We start from the raw sequence: 20,080 nt of genomic DNA on the forward strand, positions 1-20,080 counted from the left end.
AAAATCTACAGTGAGAAATAATTATAAGTTTAGATTTAGTAGTAGGACTAAACCCTTGAATGAAGTTAGTATTTAGACCTATAGACTTGTAAATGAATAAAAGAAGTTGTTGGATATATGCAAATGCAACACAAAATTAAAAAAAAATTGAAGACATTTTTTACAGGGCATACTCTATAACAATATGAGAGTCTCTTTACAATAATTATGTCAAGCTCTAAATATGAATTCATATGAATTGTATGGAACTACTTAAGATCTTTCTCCTCAAACATTGTGTAATTAGACATAATTTTTTTTTTATTTAAATACTTCTGTATAACCAAGTCATGAAAATATGCATTTACTTTTAATCCTAGTGTATGACTGTTGACAAATACTTCTGCCATGACTTCCAAACAAGTGTTGTTATAATATTTCCTTCTAGCTGATCATTCATAATTAGAATTTTTAATATGGACATGTGATTGAAATTTATTCTAAAAACTGACTTCTTTTTTTTTTTTTTTTAGAAAATTAGTTTTTTTTTACACATTATTTTATTTAAATGTTCTAAATTTCTCACAATGGTCATTTTAAATAAAGAAAAGATTAGCATTTCACCCCATTATAATGTATTTTTCCACTTGAGATCTTCATTAATGTAAACACAATATTATGTATACACGTCTTTGCCCGAAGGAATCTATTATTATACATGTAATATATTTTATCCCCTTTGGGTGATATGAGTTTCATTAGTTATCATAAATATTTTAATCATTCGTAATAGTTTATGTGTGTATGGATGAATTTCCTTATTTACAAAGTAAACAGCTATTTTTACTTTTTACTTTTTTCAATGATCCTAAGTTGAATGTTGAATTATAAACACATGACTTTTGTTCAACTATGATCAAGGTCTAGGATAGCTATACAAACTTTATAAAGAAGATCAGGTAAATTTTTTGAGTTATTTAAACATGAGGACATATTTTGAATTGTTTCCTTGTGTTATTCGAGGACAGGGAAGAAAATAGAGGTAATTTCTTCTAAGTATAATCCAAATATTTAATTAATGGGTTTAAGTATAAGATAAAACAATAGGACAATCCGGAACTTGAAAGTATTACTAAGACAGAATAAAATGATATAAGTCGTTTGTAAATCTTGTGACTTTATTTATCTTTTAAATAGAGAATTTGAAAGGTCAATTGTTTATTCTTTATAAATATCTTAGTCCCTGTTTGACCTACAGGGAAGGTTTTGAATAGATGTGATGGATTTTTTTCTGCTGGGGTCTCAAGATTTATAACACATATTTTTTCCCAAAAATTACCCAAAAACCCAATAATGTGTGTCATTTGCTATTCTTTTAAGAAAAAAAAAACATGCTAAAAAATGGATGTAAAATGAGGACTGACATTCTTACACATTTTCTTTAAACTGCTAGAATTATGTATTATCACCAATACTGCAGGTTAGGGCTGAAATTAGTTAAATATGATAACTTTATTTTAAGATTCAAATTCAGTATTTTTTAGGAAAAACTTTAAAATATTATGTATATTTCCTGACATGAGGGGGTGGAAATGTAAATATAACATGCATAGATATATTGACATGGATAATACAAGCATGTCAAATTGATTGTATACAAAATGACCACATACAAATAAATATGTTAAAAATGTCACAGATTTTAAATGACTCATAAGTGTGTTACTAATCTTTGTATTAAAGAAGAAAAGTAGATTTATATAGACATGATACATAAATGTGTATAATTATGAGGTAACTACAATTAAATCTGACTAAATAAAACTCTTTTGGACATAATAGTTTGTTCTACTAATATAGACAGGTATTGGTTAGAATAGGCTATATCATATAAGTATATTCATTGTAAGTATTTATACAGCAGTTCCGTGTAGGCTTGTTTCTAACACATGTTCTAAGGGTTCAGTTAAGACAGAAATTTATTTACAAGTTCATGATATATTTCAAGTAGAAATCTTGAAAAGGTCAAGAACTGCACCATGATAAGGCAAATCCCTTAAATAAATTGTTAAACTGCAGTTTATTTAAACTTATAAGGATTTATTGGTTGGAGAAAAAATAAATCTTAATATCTTTCATTTTAAGGTACCTAACACTACAGGGAGATAACTCTGTAAAAATCAGCTAAACGTTTTAATTACGTTGTATTGTTAAGGAAATATTAAGCTTCTCAATGATCAAAATTGGTGTTTGTCAAACTGCTATATAACCAATGAAATTTTTCTGATAAAGTGGTTGGTTCAAATTTTTTGAAATTTTTATATTTTTTGTCAAAGGGTCAAAGTAAACATTTGGTCAAAATTTTATGAAAATTAAACGAGCCAAATTAATATTAGTCAAGGTGTTGGGTACCACCTTAAATATTTATAGTTTGAAAGTTTGTAAATTGTTCTAGTAAATTAAGAAATCAAATAAATAAAGGAGAAATTAATCGTAAAATTGTTTTAAAATCTGCTGTATGATGTTGCATAAACCTTGAAAAATTGACACTATTGGCACTTATATGTCTATTTGCCAGATATTGACACTATTGGCACTTATATGTCTATTTGTCAGATATTGACACTATTGGCACTTATATGTCTACTGTAAATTCAGAAATTATTGCGATGTTTTTATTATTGCGAAAAATGCGTCAGGGTTATAATCGCAATAATTTAAACTCGCGTTTTGAATTTTTTTATATGAATTAAACATCTTATTCTCAATATCGCAAAAATTAAAATCGCATTTTAGTCTAAAATGAAAAAATCGCAATAATAAATGCACGCAATAATTTCTGAATTTACAGTATTTGCCAGATATTATCACAAAAATTTACAGGAGATCCACAGAGAATAATCAACTGTCTAGAACTCACTGTGAATATGCTCATTGATGTGGTCATTCTCTGTAAAGTTACATGTCCTTAAAAATGTTTAAAAAACTGGTAATTCCAAACACAAATGTTAGTCTACCCCTAGGCATAGATGAAGGTGTAGCCAGATTTGGAACAATTTTTTTATTACTTGGATATTTGGTTTTCCACTTTGAAATATGTTAGGCTTCCAACTGTTTTTAAATTGAGCGCTCCTGATGAGTCTTGTGTTTGAGCGCTCCTGATGAGTCTTGTGTAGACAAAATGGGCGTCTTGCTTACCAAATTAAAAGTCTGGTGATTTTTGTTTTCAATCTTGACAATGCTGATAGTATTACAGTAAAGACTTTTGTAGATATGAAAAAATATAAGATTTGTAATTAATTAAGATATAAACAAAACATGTGACTTTACTAAATATGTCACATCAAATGTTTTAACATTTGTGAATCCTGTATTAATACACACTCATATTTTTATTTGACATTTCTGTACTAAATATTCTGTGAACAGGAGTTACAGTTTGTTCTGTTTGTATATGTACCTTTGACTTTTACCATTGAAGACATAGATATTTATCCAATTTAGTAGCAATTGATCTTCTTAAAACCACTTGTTGATTTTCTTTGGATGTATAGTAACTTTTTGCAATAGGTCAAGAGGAAACAAATCTGAATGCCAAAAAAACTACATTAATACTTCTAGTATACATTATTGTTTAGGGGCCAGCTGAAGCCCGCCTCCTGTTGCAGGATTTTCTCGCTGTGTTGAAAACCCATTGGTGGCCTTGGGCTGTTATCTGCTCTTTGGTCGGGTTGTTGTCTCTGACGCATTCCCCGTTTCCATTCTCAATTTTATTAATTTCTTTTTTATATAGAATGTTTTTTACAGAAAGCTGGGTAGGGGGATGAAGTTTATCTTGAATTCGACTTTTCCTCAAACTTCAAAATTCAGTTAAACTGCGGCAAACAGTTCTATTGTCTTTCAGAATATTTAATGACACATCTGAAATTACTGCATTATGAACATGTTATACTTATTATATCTGGATATCTCATATAAATATTTCAGGTGAAATTTTTTCTTTAATACGATATTTATTCAGTCTTTTCTTTCTTACAGCTTTAAGAAGTAGAGGAGGAGGACCTCGTTTCTCTGCTCCAGTTGAGGATCTTACTTATTCTTTAGCTAAACCTCTTGAAGACAACGATCATCTATCCAAATCACAAAAGGAAAGTTTCCGCCATACTTATACTGAAGGAAGTAAACAAGTTTGTACTTCATTAAGTGGGACAAGTGTAGATTCGGGAGTTGAGGACCCAGATGAATATGATCATACTGTGACGTGGGTCACAAACAGTGGTAAAAACAGAATGGCGCAGGTAATACCTAATCCTACTTCTATTCAGACAGAAAAACATATTATACATGAACACAGTGAAAATGAAGATCCCAGTTTGCAAACAAATCCTGATGTTCATAAAAAAGAGACTACAGTGTATGCTGCACCTTATGAGGATGCATGGGACACAACTGATAGCCAGTTGAAATTCGACAAGATTATGGACAAGGCTAAAAAAGAATATCGTAAAAAGTCTCATTCAGATGATTATGAAGAACCTGTATCAACTTCAACTTCAAATTCAACTTCAGCAACTTATGAAGAAGCTTGGGATTTAAAACCTAGGGAACAAAAATTAGAAAGTACAGTACAGGAAGCTCACAGGAGAATGAGTGAGGGACAGCAAAACTTAGTAAAGCGAAGAGATACTTATGAGTACAAGGAACCATGGGCAGTACTGAAAGGTCAACCTGAACCCAGTTCAAAGGTCAAAAATGGAAATCCAGAGAACCCAGTGTATTCAGAAGCCTATGAGGATCCGTGGGATATTAAACAGCGTGAAAAAGTAAAAGCTTTAGAAAAACGATTTAATAGTGCTGCAATTTCACCAAAATCACCAAAATTACCAAATAGTCACGATCATATGGATGTGCCAAGTTTTCCTGCACCCCCACCGCCAAATATACAAACATATGAAGAAACATGGGATAAAAATCAATTTGTTAATCGGACATCTCATCATTCAGGTAAATGATAAATATTGTATTCTCATATTTCATAGAATTGGTTATGATTTAAGATTTTAACTTTAGCTTTCATATCATAACAATTTATAGCTTGATTTTTTTTATGATGTCTATATATAATAACAAGTTCAGTGTATTTTGCATGACAATGTGTGTATTGTCATTCTAATTTTTGGGGGACATTATAAAGCCATTTCAAAGCACCATGTTTTTTAAAATTTGACAGGAACCATACTTTTCATAATTCATAGGAACAAACTCCTTAGAGCCTCTAGTTTGTTCTTTAAGTACATTTTTATGACAAATCATTGCCAGATTTAAATTTATTCACTACTTCAGATTAAAATTAATGATCCTTATATGGTATAGACACATGCCTATCTTTTAAATCTATATATGAATGTTGACCTAGATGTTTTGGGGTTGTTTTTCTTACCTTGGTTGCTGTTTCATTGATGTATACCCCACATAGTCTTTTGCCAGATCTGAAAAATCTATATATATTAACAATTTTGAACCAAACTGAATCATCCTGAAGCAGAACTAAATATTTTAAAAATATTGTTGATCTTAAATTCAGCCATCTTAAAAGTTGTGCAATGAAGAAAAAAATACTGCAAGGAATACTACAAATGATCTTTTGATAGATGTTTACTTTAATATTAAAGTCTTGCAAAAAAGATGCTTAATATTAGATTTGTATAACAAGGTCAAAAATAAAATTGAAATTGTTTGATGTTGCCTACCTACCCACCTAAAAAGCAGCCAACCTGAAAAAAATTTATGACACATATCATTTCAATTTTGTATGCCCCCACCGCAGCATACTTCTGTACGTCCTGAAATTGGTTTCTGTTCTCTAACGTTAGTTTGCCTCAACCAAATGTTATGAAACTTATACACAATGCTAATTACCACAAAACACATCTCAAGTTTGAATTTGGGTGGTGTCACTCGTACTGTTCTAGAGTTGTGCTCTTTTACAAATTGGAAAATTGCTGAATTTTTCGTTTCCGTTTTCTAACTTAAGTTTGTCTCAACCAAATGTTATGAAACTTATACACAATGCTTATTACATGTATGTATTACCACAAAACACAGATCAAGTTCGGAATTTGAGTTTTGTCCCTTTATAAAGTTATATGCAAGCAGGGGCATCATCTGTGTATATGAATATATATTTTCCTGCTCTAATGACGTTTTCTTGTCTTAAACATGTTACTTATGTTGTTGGCCATAAAAAAATAAAACCCATACTTACCTACCGAACCCTATGAGGCATGGGTAGGCAACATCAAACGAATATTATTTTAAGAGTGGGCCAAGTAAAAATTTATATCAATTTCAAAACCTTGATGTTTTTTGTTTGTTTGTTAAATTGAAGCGTATGTCAGGGCTCTAATCATATGGAATATTTTGGGGTGAAATTGTCACTAATATCCAAAATGCAGATTCCTTCTTCCTGAATATTGTTTGAATGCCATTGAATTTGTTTTATTCTTATACTTTTGTGAAAATTATTTTATTTGAACAAGCTTTCACAAACGATCAAAAGCTTTAAAATAAAAGTCTCTTTCTTCCTGGATGCATTGATGCGAAAAGAAATTGCTTTAGTTTTACTGCATAAATCATGAAAATTAATCTCAATTTATCGTTTATCAATTTTTACCTGGGAAATAAAATATTTTCTGTTTGAAATGTTTCATGGAACTAAGATACCCTCAATACCTGGTGTTAAGGACCACACGGTTACTGGTAAGCATAGGATTATTTAATTACATGTATATAGATCTAATTATATTTAAAAAAGAAAGGGTAAGCATATATATTTAAATATTGGATAAGACAGATTTATAATCATTTTCAATGCCTTTTATGAGGTGCTCTACTCATTCATAGACATAATCAGATATTGCCATTGTAAAGATGTTATTTCAGTCTTATATTGCCGAAATGTATTTAAAGATGAGGTAACAGTATAGAATACTATTAATGCATTGGATGAATGCAGAGGTAATTAAATGTCAGTTGAATTTCCTGATTAAGAAATATGTCTGCTCTTTAGTTCAATGTAACATGGGTTAGGTTTGTCTTTACACTAAGCATTAGCAAGGGATAAAATATGAACCAAAAGTATCCCTATCCTTGTTAAAAGTAGCATATATACAGCATGACATTAAAGATTTATACAAATTCTTAAAGGAAAATTGAGAACTTTTTTCCTTTGAAGTGGACCTATAACAAACATTTGAAATGCAGCCATTTTGATTTATCACGAATAAAAAACGTTTCAAAAAATAATTTAATTTTAGTGTTTTAAAGATTTTGTTGATTCATTTTGATGTCCAGTATCTTTCAAAACATTATTGTGAAGCACATGTAACAAATTTGTTGATTGAATTCTAAGTTTGTTCACAAATAGAAAGAAGCCTAGGGTATCTTAATAGATTAACTTATAAATTATGTCTAGCATAATTATGAACATATCTTAAACAAAATTTTTTTTTTTTAAGTTTTATAATTTAAAATTATGTTTTTAGGAAATTGCATTTATTGACATGTTCATGATCATTTTGTTCACTGAGGGAAAATATTTTCAGGAAATGCATTGTTGTTTAAATATTTGTTTGGAGATTATTGGAGGGTGAAATATAATATTTGATATAATCAATAATAATGAAGCTGTAGGAATTTTTCATGTTTTATGATATAGAAATTAAATTCTATCTGCTGTTTTTGCTGAAAGTATCTTAATTGTACAAAAAAAATTGAATGAAAATAAGGTCATCTCATATAATCTCTCCCCTTAGTGAAGCTGCAAAGAGGAAGATCTCCCACTTTGTAGCTCCTAAAGGTTTGAAGGTTACATACTGGTTAGCTGTGATTTATACACATTTAAAAAAAAATAATCATAAAGAAGTCTATTACACATGTTACATGTGATTAAAGTGGAAGTTTTTATAAACACTAACATTCTAACATGCAAGATTCAAATCCAGATATTTACAATTAAGGCACCCTGAATGTATTCACACAATTAGCCACATCATGATAACTTATCTGCACCCACAAAAAAATTGCTGTAAGATAATTAGAATTTTTATGCCCCTGCTGTGGTGGAGGGGGCATTAAGGTTTACCCTTATCCGTCTGTACGTCTGTCCCAAAATTGGTCACCGTTCTCCGGTCTCCCTTCACCAAATGTAATGAAACTTATGCACAAAGCTTAATACCACAAAACACAGATCAAATTGAATTTGGGTGGCATCACTTTTACCTTTCATGAGTTATGCCCCTTTACAAATGGAAAAATTGCTGAATTTTTCGTTTCCGTTACCTAACTTTAGTTTGCCTCAACCAAATATTATGAGACTTACGTTAGACACAATGCTTATTACCATAAAACACATCAAATTCGAATTTGGGTGGCATCACTTTTAGTTCTCTAGTTATTTCCCTTTATAACATTGTATGCAAGCATGCGCATCATCTGTGGCCAATGGACACATTCTCCATTTATTTTTGTTACATCAAACCATGAGTTACACTAAGGATGTTCTACCCCAAGAATAGATTACCGTAGCTGTATCTGGCAAAACCTCCTGTATTTTTGGCCCTCAATGCTCTTCAACTTTGTACTTTTTTGGCCTTTTTTTTTATGCCCCTGCGGCAGCAGAGGGGACATTAAGTGTTACCCATGTCCGTCTACGTCCTTCTGTAAGTAGTCCCAAAATAAGTTTCTGTTCTAACTTTAGTTTGCCTCAACCAAATGTTATGAAACTAATACACAATCCTTATTACCACACAATACAGATAAATTTAAATTTGGGTCGTGTCATTTTTACCGTTCTAGTGTTAATGCCCCATTACAAATGGAAGAATTGCTGAATTTTTCGTTTCCATTCTCGAAATTAACTTAAATAAGTTTGCCTCAACCAAATGTTATGAACCTCATATACAATGCTTATTATCACAAAACCCAGATCAAGTTGAATTTGGGTGGTGTCACTTTTACTGTTCTTGAGTTATGTCCCTTTGTAAATTGAAAAATTGCAGAATTTGCCATATATTTACAAGCGGTAGGCATATGTGTCCCATGGACACATCCTTCATAAATTTTCTATTAACTTTATAGTACATGTATTTCCCAGTACATGTAGTAAAAAAAAATTGTGTCGTTATCCTAAAGAAATTTACTAGATGAATATAATGTATTCAAATTCCAGACAAATTTGGAAATAGTGATGTTTGCTTTGCATGGATCTTTTCTCATGATTACATGGAAAATTATTAAATGGAATAAGGAAATTAAAAACATTTGTAGAATTGAAGAATTTTTCAAAAATCTTTTGATTATTTTTTTCAGGTAATTCACCAAACCAAAGAAGACAGTCAGAAGGAATGAGAACAAGTCGGACAGAGATTGCAGAACGAATTAACCCTGATATTCCATTAGATATACAAAAGTAATTGAATGACTCATTTTTATGCTACATTAACCCACAATAGTAGACAGGCATTATGTTTTCTTTTCATTGCATGTGTCCGGTAGATTTTTGTTTGTCCACCAGTATTAGGTTCAAGTTTTGGTAAAAGGTAGTTTGTGGTCACATCAACTTGAAACTTAGTATACATGTTCCTTATGTAGTAAAATTTTGAAACTATATGCCAAATAAAGGTTTGACCCAGATTTCATGTTTCACATGGAAATGTGATAATGCAATGCAGGGCATGGTGGTCTATGAACATTTATTATTCTTGTCATTAAGTTTGCAGTCTTTAGGGTTTGCATACACGAGGAAAGGCTCACTGGACATGCCATCTGAATCAGTCAGACCTGTCAAATTTTCAAATTTAGGGAAAGTTCCCCCTTTGAGAGGTGTTGACCTAACTCTGGAAATCCTTATATATAAGCTGAATACCACAAATGAGGCATTCATAGGAATTAAAATGACATTAAAGTACATATTTAGTTATTTTAAACCATAGGGTCACCCTTAAAAAAATATTTATTTCATGTTGCCTACCCATGCCTCATAGGGTTTGGTAGATAGGTAGGGATTTTTTTTTTTTTTTGCCAACAATCTAAAGAAAATGAAAGGATATGGAGTAAATTTACATGGGACAAAATCGCACACAATACATAGCAAATTATCAATGAACAGGGCTTTTATTCCTGTTCTTCATTTTGAAAGTTGATGTAGGGTCTTCAACAATGAAAGAATCATTCATACCCTACATTACACGTTTTAGATAAGAAAACGACGTTAGAGCAGGAAAAAATATTTAAAAAAAAATTTGAAATGATTTGTGTCATAAAACTTATCAGGTAGGCTGCTTTTTAGGTGGGTAGCTATAGGTAGGCAACATCAAACAATTTAAATTTTATTTTTGGCCCAGAATATTAAATTAAAGCCAGGTATGAGAGATGTATTAGGTCCTTTTGTGCCTAAAATTCCCCATGAAAAATTTGAGAAGTTGGCAGGTATGTGACCAGTAGGTGTATTTGGTGTATGGGATGATTGTACATGTAATGTAATCTGGCAGGGTTCATCTGACCTTATTTTCATGGATCATTGATAATGTTCAAGTGTTTGTGATACCTGCAATAAAACCTTGATCTTAAAATTTTTTACATAGAAATCAGTCATAATTTGTATATTCATAATTATTTGTAATAAAATTATGATAAGCAACTTACAGTCAATTGAAACAGCTTTTTAATTATGCATTTAATGAAAGTTAAATGAAATTTTAAGAAATTGTTTTCACAAATTGAAATTGTCTTTCACAAAAATGCTGAAGTGACCATTTCAATCATTGAAAAGGTATTTGGCAATCTTGTCAACAAATGGTGTTCCTGTGACTCTCCTCTTTGGTGGTAGGTATGATGGAAAAAGATTAAATGCCATTCAAAGTTCAGAAAGTTCAAGACCTGATTCACCGTTTGAATTGGTGGTTTATTTTTTATTGTCTTGCCTTGACGGAGTTAAAAGGCGAGACATAGGTATGCTGTTTCCGGCTTCGGCTTCAACAATGTTTTAGTTTGTGATTAGGTCAGTTTATGGGGAACCACTAGTGGTAGGTCAATGATATTTGGTATGCAGTGATATTAGTCATTTCCATGGAGATTAGTTGGCCCCACCCACTTTGTCATGGTCTAGTGACTTTGAAACTTTTGCATAGTTTGCATGTATTAGTATGTGATTAGTTCAGTTTAAGGAGAACCACTAGTGGTAGGTCAATGATATTTGGTGTGCAGTTGTATAAGCATTGGCACACCTTATTTCCATGGAGATTATTTGGCCCCACTCCCTCAGTTATGGTCTATTGACTTTGAAACTTTTGGTTCGTTTGCATGTATTAGTTTGTGATTATGTCAGTTTAAGGAGAACCACTAGTGGTTGGTCAATGATAATTGGTTTGCAGTTGTATAAGCATTGGCACACCTCATTTCCATGGAGATTATTTGGCCCACCCCCTCAGTCATGGTATATTGACTTTGAAACTTTTGCTTAGTTTGCATGTATTAGTTTGTGATAAGTTCAGTTTAAGGGGAACCACTAGTGGTAGGTCAATGATATTTGGTTTGCAGTTGCATTAGAATTGGCACATCTCATTTCTATGGAGATTATTTTTGGCCACACCAACTCAGTCATGGTCTATTGACTTTGAAACTTTTGCTTAGTTTACATGTATTTGTTTGTGATTAGGTCAGTTTATGGGGAACATCTAGTGGTAGGTCAATGATTTTTGGTATGCAGTTGTATTAACATTAGCATATCTCATTTCCATGGAGATTGTTTGGCCCTGTTCCTTCAGTCATGGTTCATTGACTTTGAATATTTTCCACAACTTACATGTATTGCTATTTTAATATCAGTATTTGCATTTTTGTTTCTTTTGAAGGTTTTATCATGGTAAAATTGGAAGAAAACAAGCCGAATCGTTGCTTCTTATCCATCGAGAAGGGAGTTACTTGGTACGAAGAAGTGAAACACAAGACAATGTCTTCTCCTTGTCATTAAAGTAAGTTACTGCTCTCTTGTAAATACACCTTGTATCATGTGAATTTGTTCCCTTGTACTATGGTGGTCTCACATAGGCTATATATATAAACGAATATATCAGGAATTTTAGTATCTCTACCCGCTATTTAGAAAAGAATTTGCTGGAAAAGTTTAGGAGTGGCAGTTAATCCATTCATTTGTGGCTGATCAATATGGTTTGAGTCATGCATATATGTTTTCGTTTATATAAATTTCTTTTCAAATTCAATTTACGTGAATTTGAAACTACCTTTCAAATCTTAAAGATAATTTGACTCTACAATTTGAAAAATTAAAAAAAAAAAAATTTCCTTTAGAAGATCATTGGCAATGTTTTACTTCCTGGTATAAAGATAAAAATATATATGGTGTTTTTACCTACATATATATACTATTATGAAAAACAACTATTGTCTTTGATTGTTTTATGTTTCTATATTTTATGTTAAGAATAGAATTGACTTTATCAAGTATGGTTTGTTTAAAGTTAAATAACTATCCATCACTCACAGCAAGTTGGATAACCGTCCAAATCTTTTCATTGTTTAAAAATATATCTACTGAAGCAATACCTGCATACTGAATTAGAATGCAGGCAACTTTCTTTTATGAATTCAAATTCAAGCTATCTACAAAAGTCGGATGGTCAATTAAAAGAATAATGTAAACAGGCTAAATTTTAGCAGCACTTTTATATTCACTTTTGCACTGTAAGACGTCATACAGGAAAAACGTAACTACTACAAATTTTTCATGGAAACTCAGTTCATAGGATAGAACCTCACATGAATAAATACCATCTAGAAATCGAAAATTCAAAGCAACATGAATTTAAATTCAATCAAGTAATCCTGACTAAAAGACTGCCTAAAAAATTTCCCAGTTTACGGTACTAAAACTTAATCAATATCTGCAGTTACCCATTATTACCACTGTATAAGCAGCAACAAGAAGAAAGTTGCAAAATTGATAAATTATAGATACAACCACTGCGTCGTGTAGAAACTAATGGCATCTTGGTATTGCTTAAAAGGTTATGTTAGACAGTAAATAGTATGCTCTTTGATTGCTGATAATGGTATACTGACTTTATAAAGATAAGGAGATGTGGTATGATTGCCAATGAAACAACTATCCACCAGAGTTCAAATGAAGTGGAAGTAAGCAAGGCCACTGTACAGCCTTCAACAATGAGAAAAATCCATACCATAAAGTTGGCTATAAAAGGCCCAGATATCAAAAACCTGTAACAATTCAAACAAGAAAAAACTTACAGCCTAATTTGTAACAAAACAATATACGAAAAACAAATATGACAGACATGAACCAAAAAATTTCACTGAACTACAGGGACAGGCACATGAATAATTGTTGTCAGTCTTTGTCGCTGTAATCATCATCAACACAACTCAAAGGTATGATTTATACACTTAAACTATAAGATTTCACAGAGAATACTCCAACAATAGTAAAGTCACACTTGCACGCTCACTCACTTGTATCATAAATATGAAGGTATATATTGCTCTAAACATCAATTACACAATAATAATTACTGTAAATTGCAAGAAAGGCTGCATACAGATACACGTATCAATATCTTAATGCAAGTTCTTATTATTGCGATACTCACCCAGTCATTTACATCAACAAAAACCTCGTAATAATTTCTGAACTTAGTTAACTGAGAATTTATTCACAGTGTGTAGCAGATGTGATCAGATCTAAACGTGTTGTAAATTATTACCATGAAGTTTATATTATTATGAGTATATATCTGTCCAAAGGTTTTACAACAATTCAACAGATACTAAGGTGTAAAATATTGAAGGATAGGGTTTGATGTCTGTCATTAACTCACAGACAACACTATATACATATCTTTTATTTAGTCCCCTACCGACGAAGTCGAAGGGGACTTTAGGTTTGCACTCCATCCGTCTGTCCGTCTGTCCATCCGTCAGTCCGGCAAATCAGCTTTCCACACTTTTTTTCTTTGTTCTTGAAGATATTGATTTGATATTTGGTATATAGTTTTATCATGACAAGTTATAGATCAAGTTCTAATTTTGTTCCGGTCTGATGATTTAGTCTAGAGTTATGGACCATAACTCTACACCATATCTAATGTTAGAGTACTAAACCATATTTCTGTTCAAAGGGAGATCATTCTTTGGTAAATTATTTGAAGAATTTTTTGGCAGGTTTGTTTGTTATTTAGTATAAACTAATTTTCTGAATGCTATATATATATAAAAAAAAATTATGAAGAGAAATCCTTTGATTAGATAATAATCTATTTTTATTGATGTATATATTTCAATACATTACATTGTGTAGATAAAAGTTGTTGACATTTTATAGATAAGTTACAAATCTATATTAGTTTGTGACAAATGAAAGAAAAAATATTTGGAACTATTAATTATATTTGATTATAATTTGAAAATAGATATACACTGTATTACATCATATCTAATTTTAGAGAACTATTAATCATATCTAATGTTTTTTTTTCATCATGCTTTTAAGATATTGATTGATAATTGGTATATAGTTTTATCATGACAAGTTACAGATCAAGTTCAAATTTTTGTTTCGGTCTTATAATTTTGTGCAGAGTTATGGTCCTTGAACTTGAAAAATTCACTCATATAATCAGTTTTCCACACTGTTTTTAGTCATGCTTAAAGATATTGACATGATATTTACTTTTTGTTTACACCATGACAAGTTATAGAACAAGTTAGCATTTTGTTCCAGTATAATGAATTTTTACCCGGTAGGGGACCATGTATTGCCATGCAATACTCTCAGAATGCTTGTTACTTTTATTTTATTCTCTGTTTGTTTTTATAGGGGAGTTGGAGGAATGCCGATGCATTTAAGAATAAGTTTGGCAAACGGAATGTATATCCTTGGTGAAAACAGTAAACCATTTCCTACAGTGCCAGAAATGATTGATCATTATACACAGTCTGAATTGCCAGTTCTTAAGGCCGATCGTATAAAACTTTTGCATCCTGTTCCAAGGCATAGTTGAGAGGTTGGAAATCATAGAAAACATATACAGACTGTGATTTGAATTGTTCACTATTTATTTTTGTTTTATAATCATTTAACATTGCTCATTCACAGAGTCTGAATGTGATAGAAAATGAAAATTATTTCAATATTTTTGCATTTTTTACGTGGTTATGTTTAAATATAAGTAAGATCATGTTATCATTCATTTTAATGTAAATGTTACATTTAATATATTTTGAAAAATAATTACAATGTTATGCATGGTAACAGTCTATAAAAACATGTATTTCAGCTTCAGCAGTGTACTCATTTCTAGAATAACAATAGGCATACAACATAAGTATTATGACAAACTCAAGGTCATTAAAGTTTATGTGTAGATGAATATTTGTAAATAAATAACTAGGTCAACAAAGACTTCTTTCTGGTTGTTATGTGGTGCTTCTTTTGACGTAAATTTTGTAGTTAAAATTAACCAAAGAAACAGTATTGTTGTTGAGATTTTTTACTTGTTATGCCTTGCATACATATTAAAGATAACAAGCCAAGGACAAAATCTAGAAAGTTAAATTGCCCTTTGACCTTAACCTCAATTTCAAGGTCATAGTCGATGTATTCATAATTAAAAGACATAAAAGCTGTTTCTGTTACACTTTATACATTTTTATTATGATGATTTAAATCTACATTTAAAAAGGGTCAAATTGAGCGGAAAAAAAATAATCAAGATACTAAAGTTTATGAAATTGTCACACAAGCCCAAACCAAAGATTCCTCTGAAAGCCTATTCTGGGGCTTGCTTGTGGCTGTAAGACCTTGACCCAGCAAATCCTCAAAAGGCCATGGCAGATGTGAGAGCAATCGAATCCCTCTCTCTAAAAAAGTTATAGATATATATTTTGATAACTATTAATTTTGAAGATATTCAAAGGCTATTTTTATGAAAACATGCTGTCATTAACAGAACCCATTTTTAAGTGTTTTGAATAATAATTATTCAAGGTTTTTGTTTAATGTTGATGATGATGATGAATTGTTGATTGTTTCACTTTGTTATTGAATATTTACTTTTCACCAAAACTCACATTATAAACAGCTAGGACCGACAGTTTTCAATTATTGTACGGTATTTAGCATGAAATATGTTTTTGTCCCTAAGATTTACAGTAATTCAGAATCAGACATTTTTTGGGACCATGCATATTTCATTTTGATCATTGGTTTGACCTTTTAAAAAAATGTGTACAGCAGAAATTATGATATTTTGTTATTGTTAATTTTAAGAGAAAAAGTTCCATGTGATATATGTTTAATGGCTTATGTGATATAAGTGCCTTATTTGTTATAACATATGTGGTATATGTGTTTTGTAATATGTGATCTTTGTTATATGTCAACCATAGTTGATGGAATATGGAATATTCAAACACGTTCTTAAAAATTCATATTATAGTTCTTCAAGTACATCATTTTTTCTGTTGTTTTCATTGTATTGTTAATTCAGTTGCATTCTCAACCTTTTTTCTTTCTCTCTTGTTTTTTCCATTTTGCTTGTCAAAACAATTTTGTTTTGCCTATCTTCTTAACAACTGCATGTTCTTCTAACACTGGTGTAGATATTATATAAAACTAACTGCTATTGGTGCTTCATTATATTTCTAGATGAATGCTATTATTTATATGACTGAAATTATAGAGAAAATTTCTATTTTTTTTTTTTTTTTTTTTAATATCTATTTTGCAAGCTTTTTACAAAATCTTGCTTGGTTCTTTAGTATAATATGAATGACAATGATTTGAATTCAAGTCTCATTAATGTTTTCGTCATCCAATTTTTGATGTTTTGTGAGTCACACTAAATTAATTAATCTAGTTATATTTTACGGCTATTTTATAAAATATATTCATCTATAGTGCATTTTCTTGGGTACAGTATTTCATGGTTTTGTAAGTGCTGCAAGAATAAGCATTTTCTTGGGTACAGTATTTCATGGTTTTGTAAGTACTGCAAGAATAAGCATTTTCTTGGGTACAGTATTTCATGGTTTTGTAAGTGCTGCAAGAATAAGTAAACCATCAGAATTCATATCTTGACAGTGTATTAAAGATAAACTGTCAGCATTCAACAATAAGTATATATGGATATAAGTAGATCTGGCTTGAAGGATTTTCTTATTTGCTTTAAAGATGGTTTCAGATCACCCTGTTGCCTTGTTGACAGTTTACTAATGTAGATTCATTTATTTTTGTGGGGTACCAGTTTTTATGGATTGTTGAAAAATAGATTTTCGTGGATAGTTGAATTGGTGGTTTTGCAAAAGTCTGCATACAAGGCGAGTAAAATTTTGTAATTCCATTTTGAACATTTAATTTCATGGTTCACCTTTGTACCCACAATATCCACAAAAATTGGTATCACGCAAATAATAATGAATTCATAATATTCCATTGGCTGAGATATTCCTGTCTCATTCAACCAAAATATTAAATGCAGGCAAGAATAGATTTTCAATCAATTTTGGATTTAAACAAGCCTTGTTGAAAACGTGAATCTCTACTTCAGGTGTATGGGATTTCCCAATCTTGTACTCCTTCAAGGGTATGATTCTTAAAATCCATATATAGACATGTACAATATTGAATGTAAGTTACAACTCTTTTAATAAGTGCCAGGATATAAGATTTAGTACTGTGTATGTAAGAGTGAAAATTATAGTCAAAAATAAATCTGAGATATTATTAATAGGATACTATTCAATCATTTATATTCTGTGTATCAATAATACAATCAGTAGGGCCTAGTTGTAACTTTAACTGCATATGTCCTTTTAAAAACTCACCAAAGATACCAGGCTTATAATTTTGTACCTTGAGTTTGACCTCTTAAGGTGGTACCCAACACCTTGACTAATATTAATTTGGCTCGTTTAATTTTCATAAAATTTTGACAAAATGTTTACTTTGACCCTTTGACAAAAATATAAAAATTTCAAAAAATTTGAACCAACCACTTTATCAGAAAAATTTCTTTGGTTATATAGCAATTTGACAAACACTAATTTTGATCATTGAGAAGCTTAATATTTCCTTAACAATACAACGTAATTAAAACGTTTAGCTGATTTTTACAGAGTTATCTCCCTGTAGTGTTAGGTACCACCTTAAGACTCTTCAAATGTGATATTGTTAAAAGCAACCACCAATGATTACTGTATATTCAATAATACTAAAATGATTATTTTCAATGGATTTGCTGGATAAAGGGTAGCCGCAAATTTAGGTACATTTGTTTTCTTTTGAATTGTTGCATATTTTTCATGTCAGGGCCTTTTATAGCCAACTATACAGTATAGGTTTTTTATCATTGTTGAAGTCCGTACAATTGCCTGTAATTGCTTACATTAACTTCATTTGAACTTTGGTGGATAGTTGTCCCATTGGCAATCATACCACTTCACCTTATTTTTATATATTTTAATGAAGTTACAAGGTCACTGCATTTGTATCGTATACTATTTATATTTCATTTGACTTTCTAGGAAGGCATGTAAACAAAGCTTTACATATTTTCATATTTCATACAATTACATGCTCTGCACACAATCCTCATTGAAACATTTATTATTCGTTCTTTATTAAAAGAGGAGTAAAACTTATAGAAAGTATTATATCAGAAATGAATGATAAATCTGGTTATTATATAAATGATAAAAGTCCTAATTAGACTTGTTTTGATTAAAAAATAAAAAGAAATGTTATGTTTTTTTTGCTCAATCTGCCTTTATTTCCAGATACACCCTTCCAGAACACCTTACTCTATCTGCCTTTATTTCCCGGTACACCCTCCAAGAGGAAATTACTCTTCTTTGACTTCATTTCCAGTTGCACCATTCTCGAACACCTTACTCAGACTGTTTTCTTTTCAGTTTTTATGGAAGAGCATGTTTATCACTCCCAATTTTTGCTGTGAAATTGTATTGGCCAGAACATTACAATAATTTTAAGTGCTCTAATTTGGCCAGGTTGTGCATAGTGTTAGTCTTGCTTATAACACAGTGAATTCTGTGCGTAGAAATTTAAAAGAAAAACTACCTTATTTTTTATAACCAACTCCTGTCATTTTTTTTTGGAACCAGAGTATTCAAATTTTCTAAAATGTTTTTTATCCACGTCTCAGAATGTGTTCGTATTAGGATATTATTTGTAGTTTTTCCAGATGACAAAACTTTCATTGATGTAGGCATAGATTTGTATACAAATCGTTGGTGTAGGGTACCCATTTCTTGTAATCTTCTCTTATATCCTCCTACAGTTTTCAACCCAGAACCTTCATGTTTTCTGTGTGTTTGTACATTAAAAATATACACTTAACGCTGTACACCTTTAGCCAATTCTTGCAGATTTTCCAAATGGTGAAGCTTCCATTCCTATTCCTATAGTCGTAAACAATGACTTGAAATTGTTATTTGCTGCTTCTCTACAAAGCACAAAACATTCAGAAGTAAGACCAAACACTTGTCTGCTCAGGTTAAAATTAATGTGTTTGAGTTAGGTGATATGTCTTTCTGTTGAGCTAGCACATTTAAAAAAAGACAGTCTCAGCTTATCCGGCTAGTATAAAGCCGATTATATTTCTGTCCATAAACGTGATTGTGAAACTGTATAATACATATATAAGATAAACAAACCCACCAACCAACAACGACCCACTCCTCAATAAGACCTACAAACAATAACGAAAAACACATGGTCCAGACAGCCTGACTTGTTACAGTGTAATGTAGACTGTCGATTCTATAAATTCAGGAAATGAAAACCAAAAATCTAGAACTTCTCTCCACAGTTTTGTAAAATACCGTGCAGGATTGACAAAGTTATTCAAGTTTTGAAATCAGTTACCACAAACTGTACTTATATGTTGCCTGCCAAAAAAAACAGGACCACTTATTAGTGAAAATGAAAGAAAACTTAACTCTAGATTGTATCTCTAATATTAGGAAGCTACTGTAAAATTTCCTGTAA

The 20,080-nt window shown here is 30.9% G+C and overlaps 1 protein-coding gene across 2 annotated transcripts in view; it reads left to right on the forward strand.

Annotated features, from left to right (window-relative positions):
* LOC127733296 (SH2 domain-containing adapter protein F-like) overlaps nt 1-18,816 on the forward strand; it is a 42,402-nt gene extending 23,586 nt beyond the window's left edge. For both annotated transcript variants that reach the window (XM_052242656.1, XM_052242657.1), the window contains exons 3-6: nt 4,018-4,983; nt 9,349-9,448; nt 11,892-12,011; nt 14,891-18,816. In XM_052242656.1, the coding sequence (XP_052098616.1) occupies nt 4,018-4,983; nt 9,349-9,448; nt 11,892-12,011; nt 14,891-15,074 (1,370 nt within the window). In that variant the 3' untranslated portion in view covers nt 15,075-18,816. The remainder of the gene's footprint in view (nt 1-4,017; nt 4,984-9,348; nt 9,449-11,891; nt 12,012-14,890) is intronic.
* The last annotated feature ends 1,264 nt before the right edge of the window (nt 18,817-20,080 follow it).

The sequence above is a fragment of the Mytilus californianus genome, unplaced genomic scaffold, assembly GCF_021869535.1.
Source record: "Mytilus californianus isolate M0D057914Y unplaced genomic scaffold, xbMytCali1.0.p SCAF_3, whole genome shotgun sequence".
Classification (NCBI taxonomy): Eukaryota; Metazoa; Mollusca; class Bivalvia; order Mytilida; family Mytilidae; genus Mytilus; species Mytilus californianus.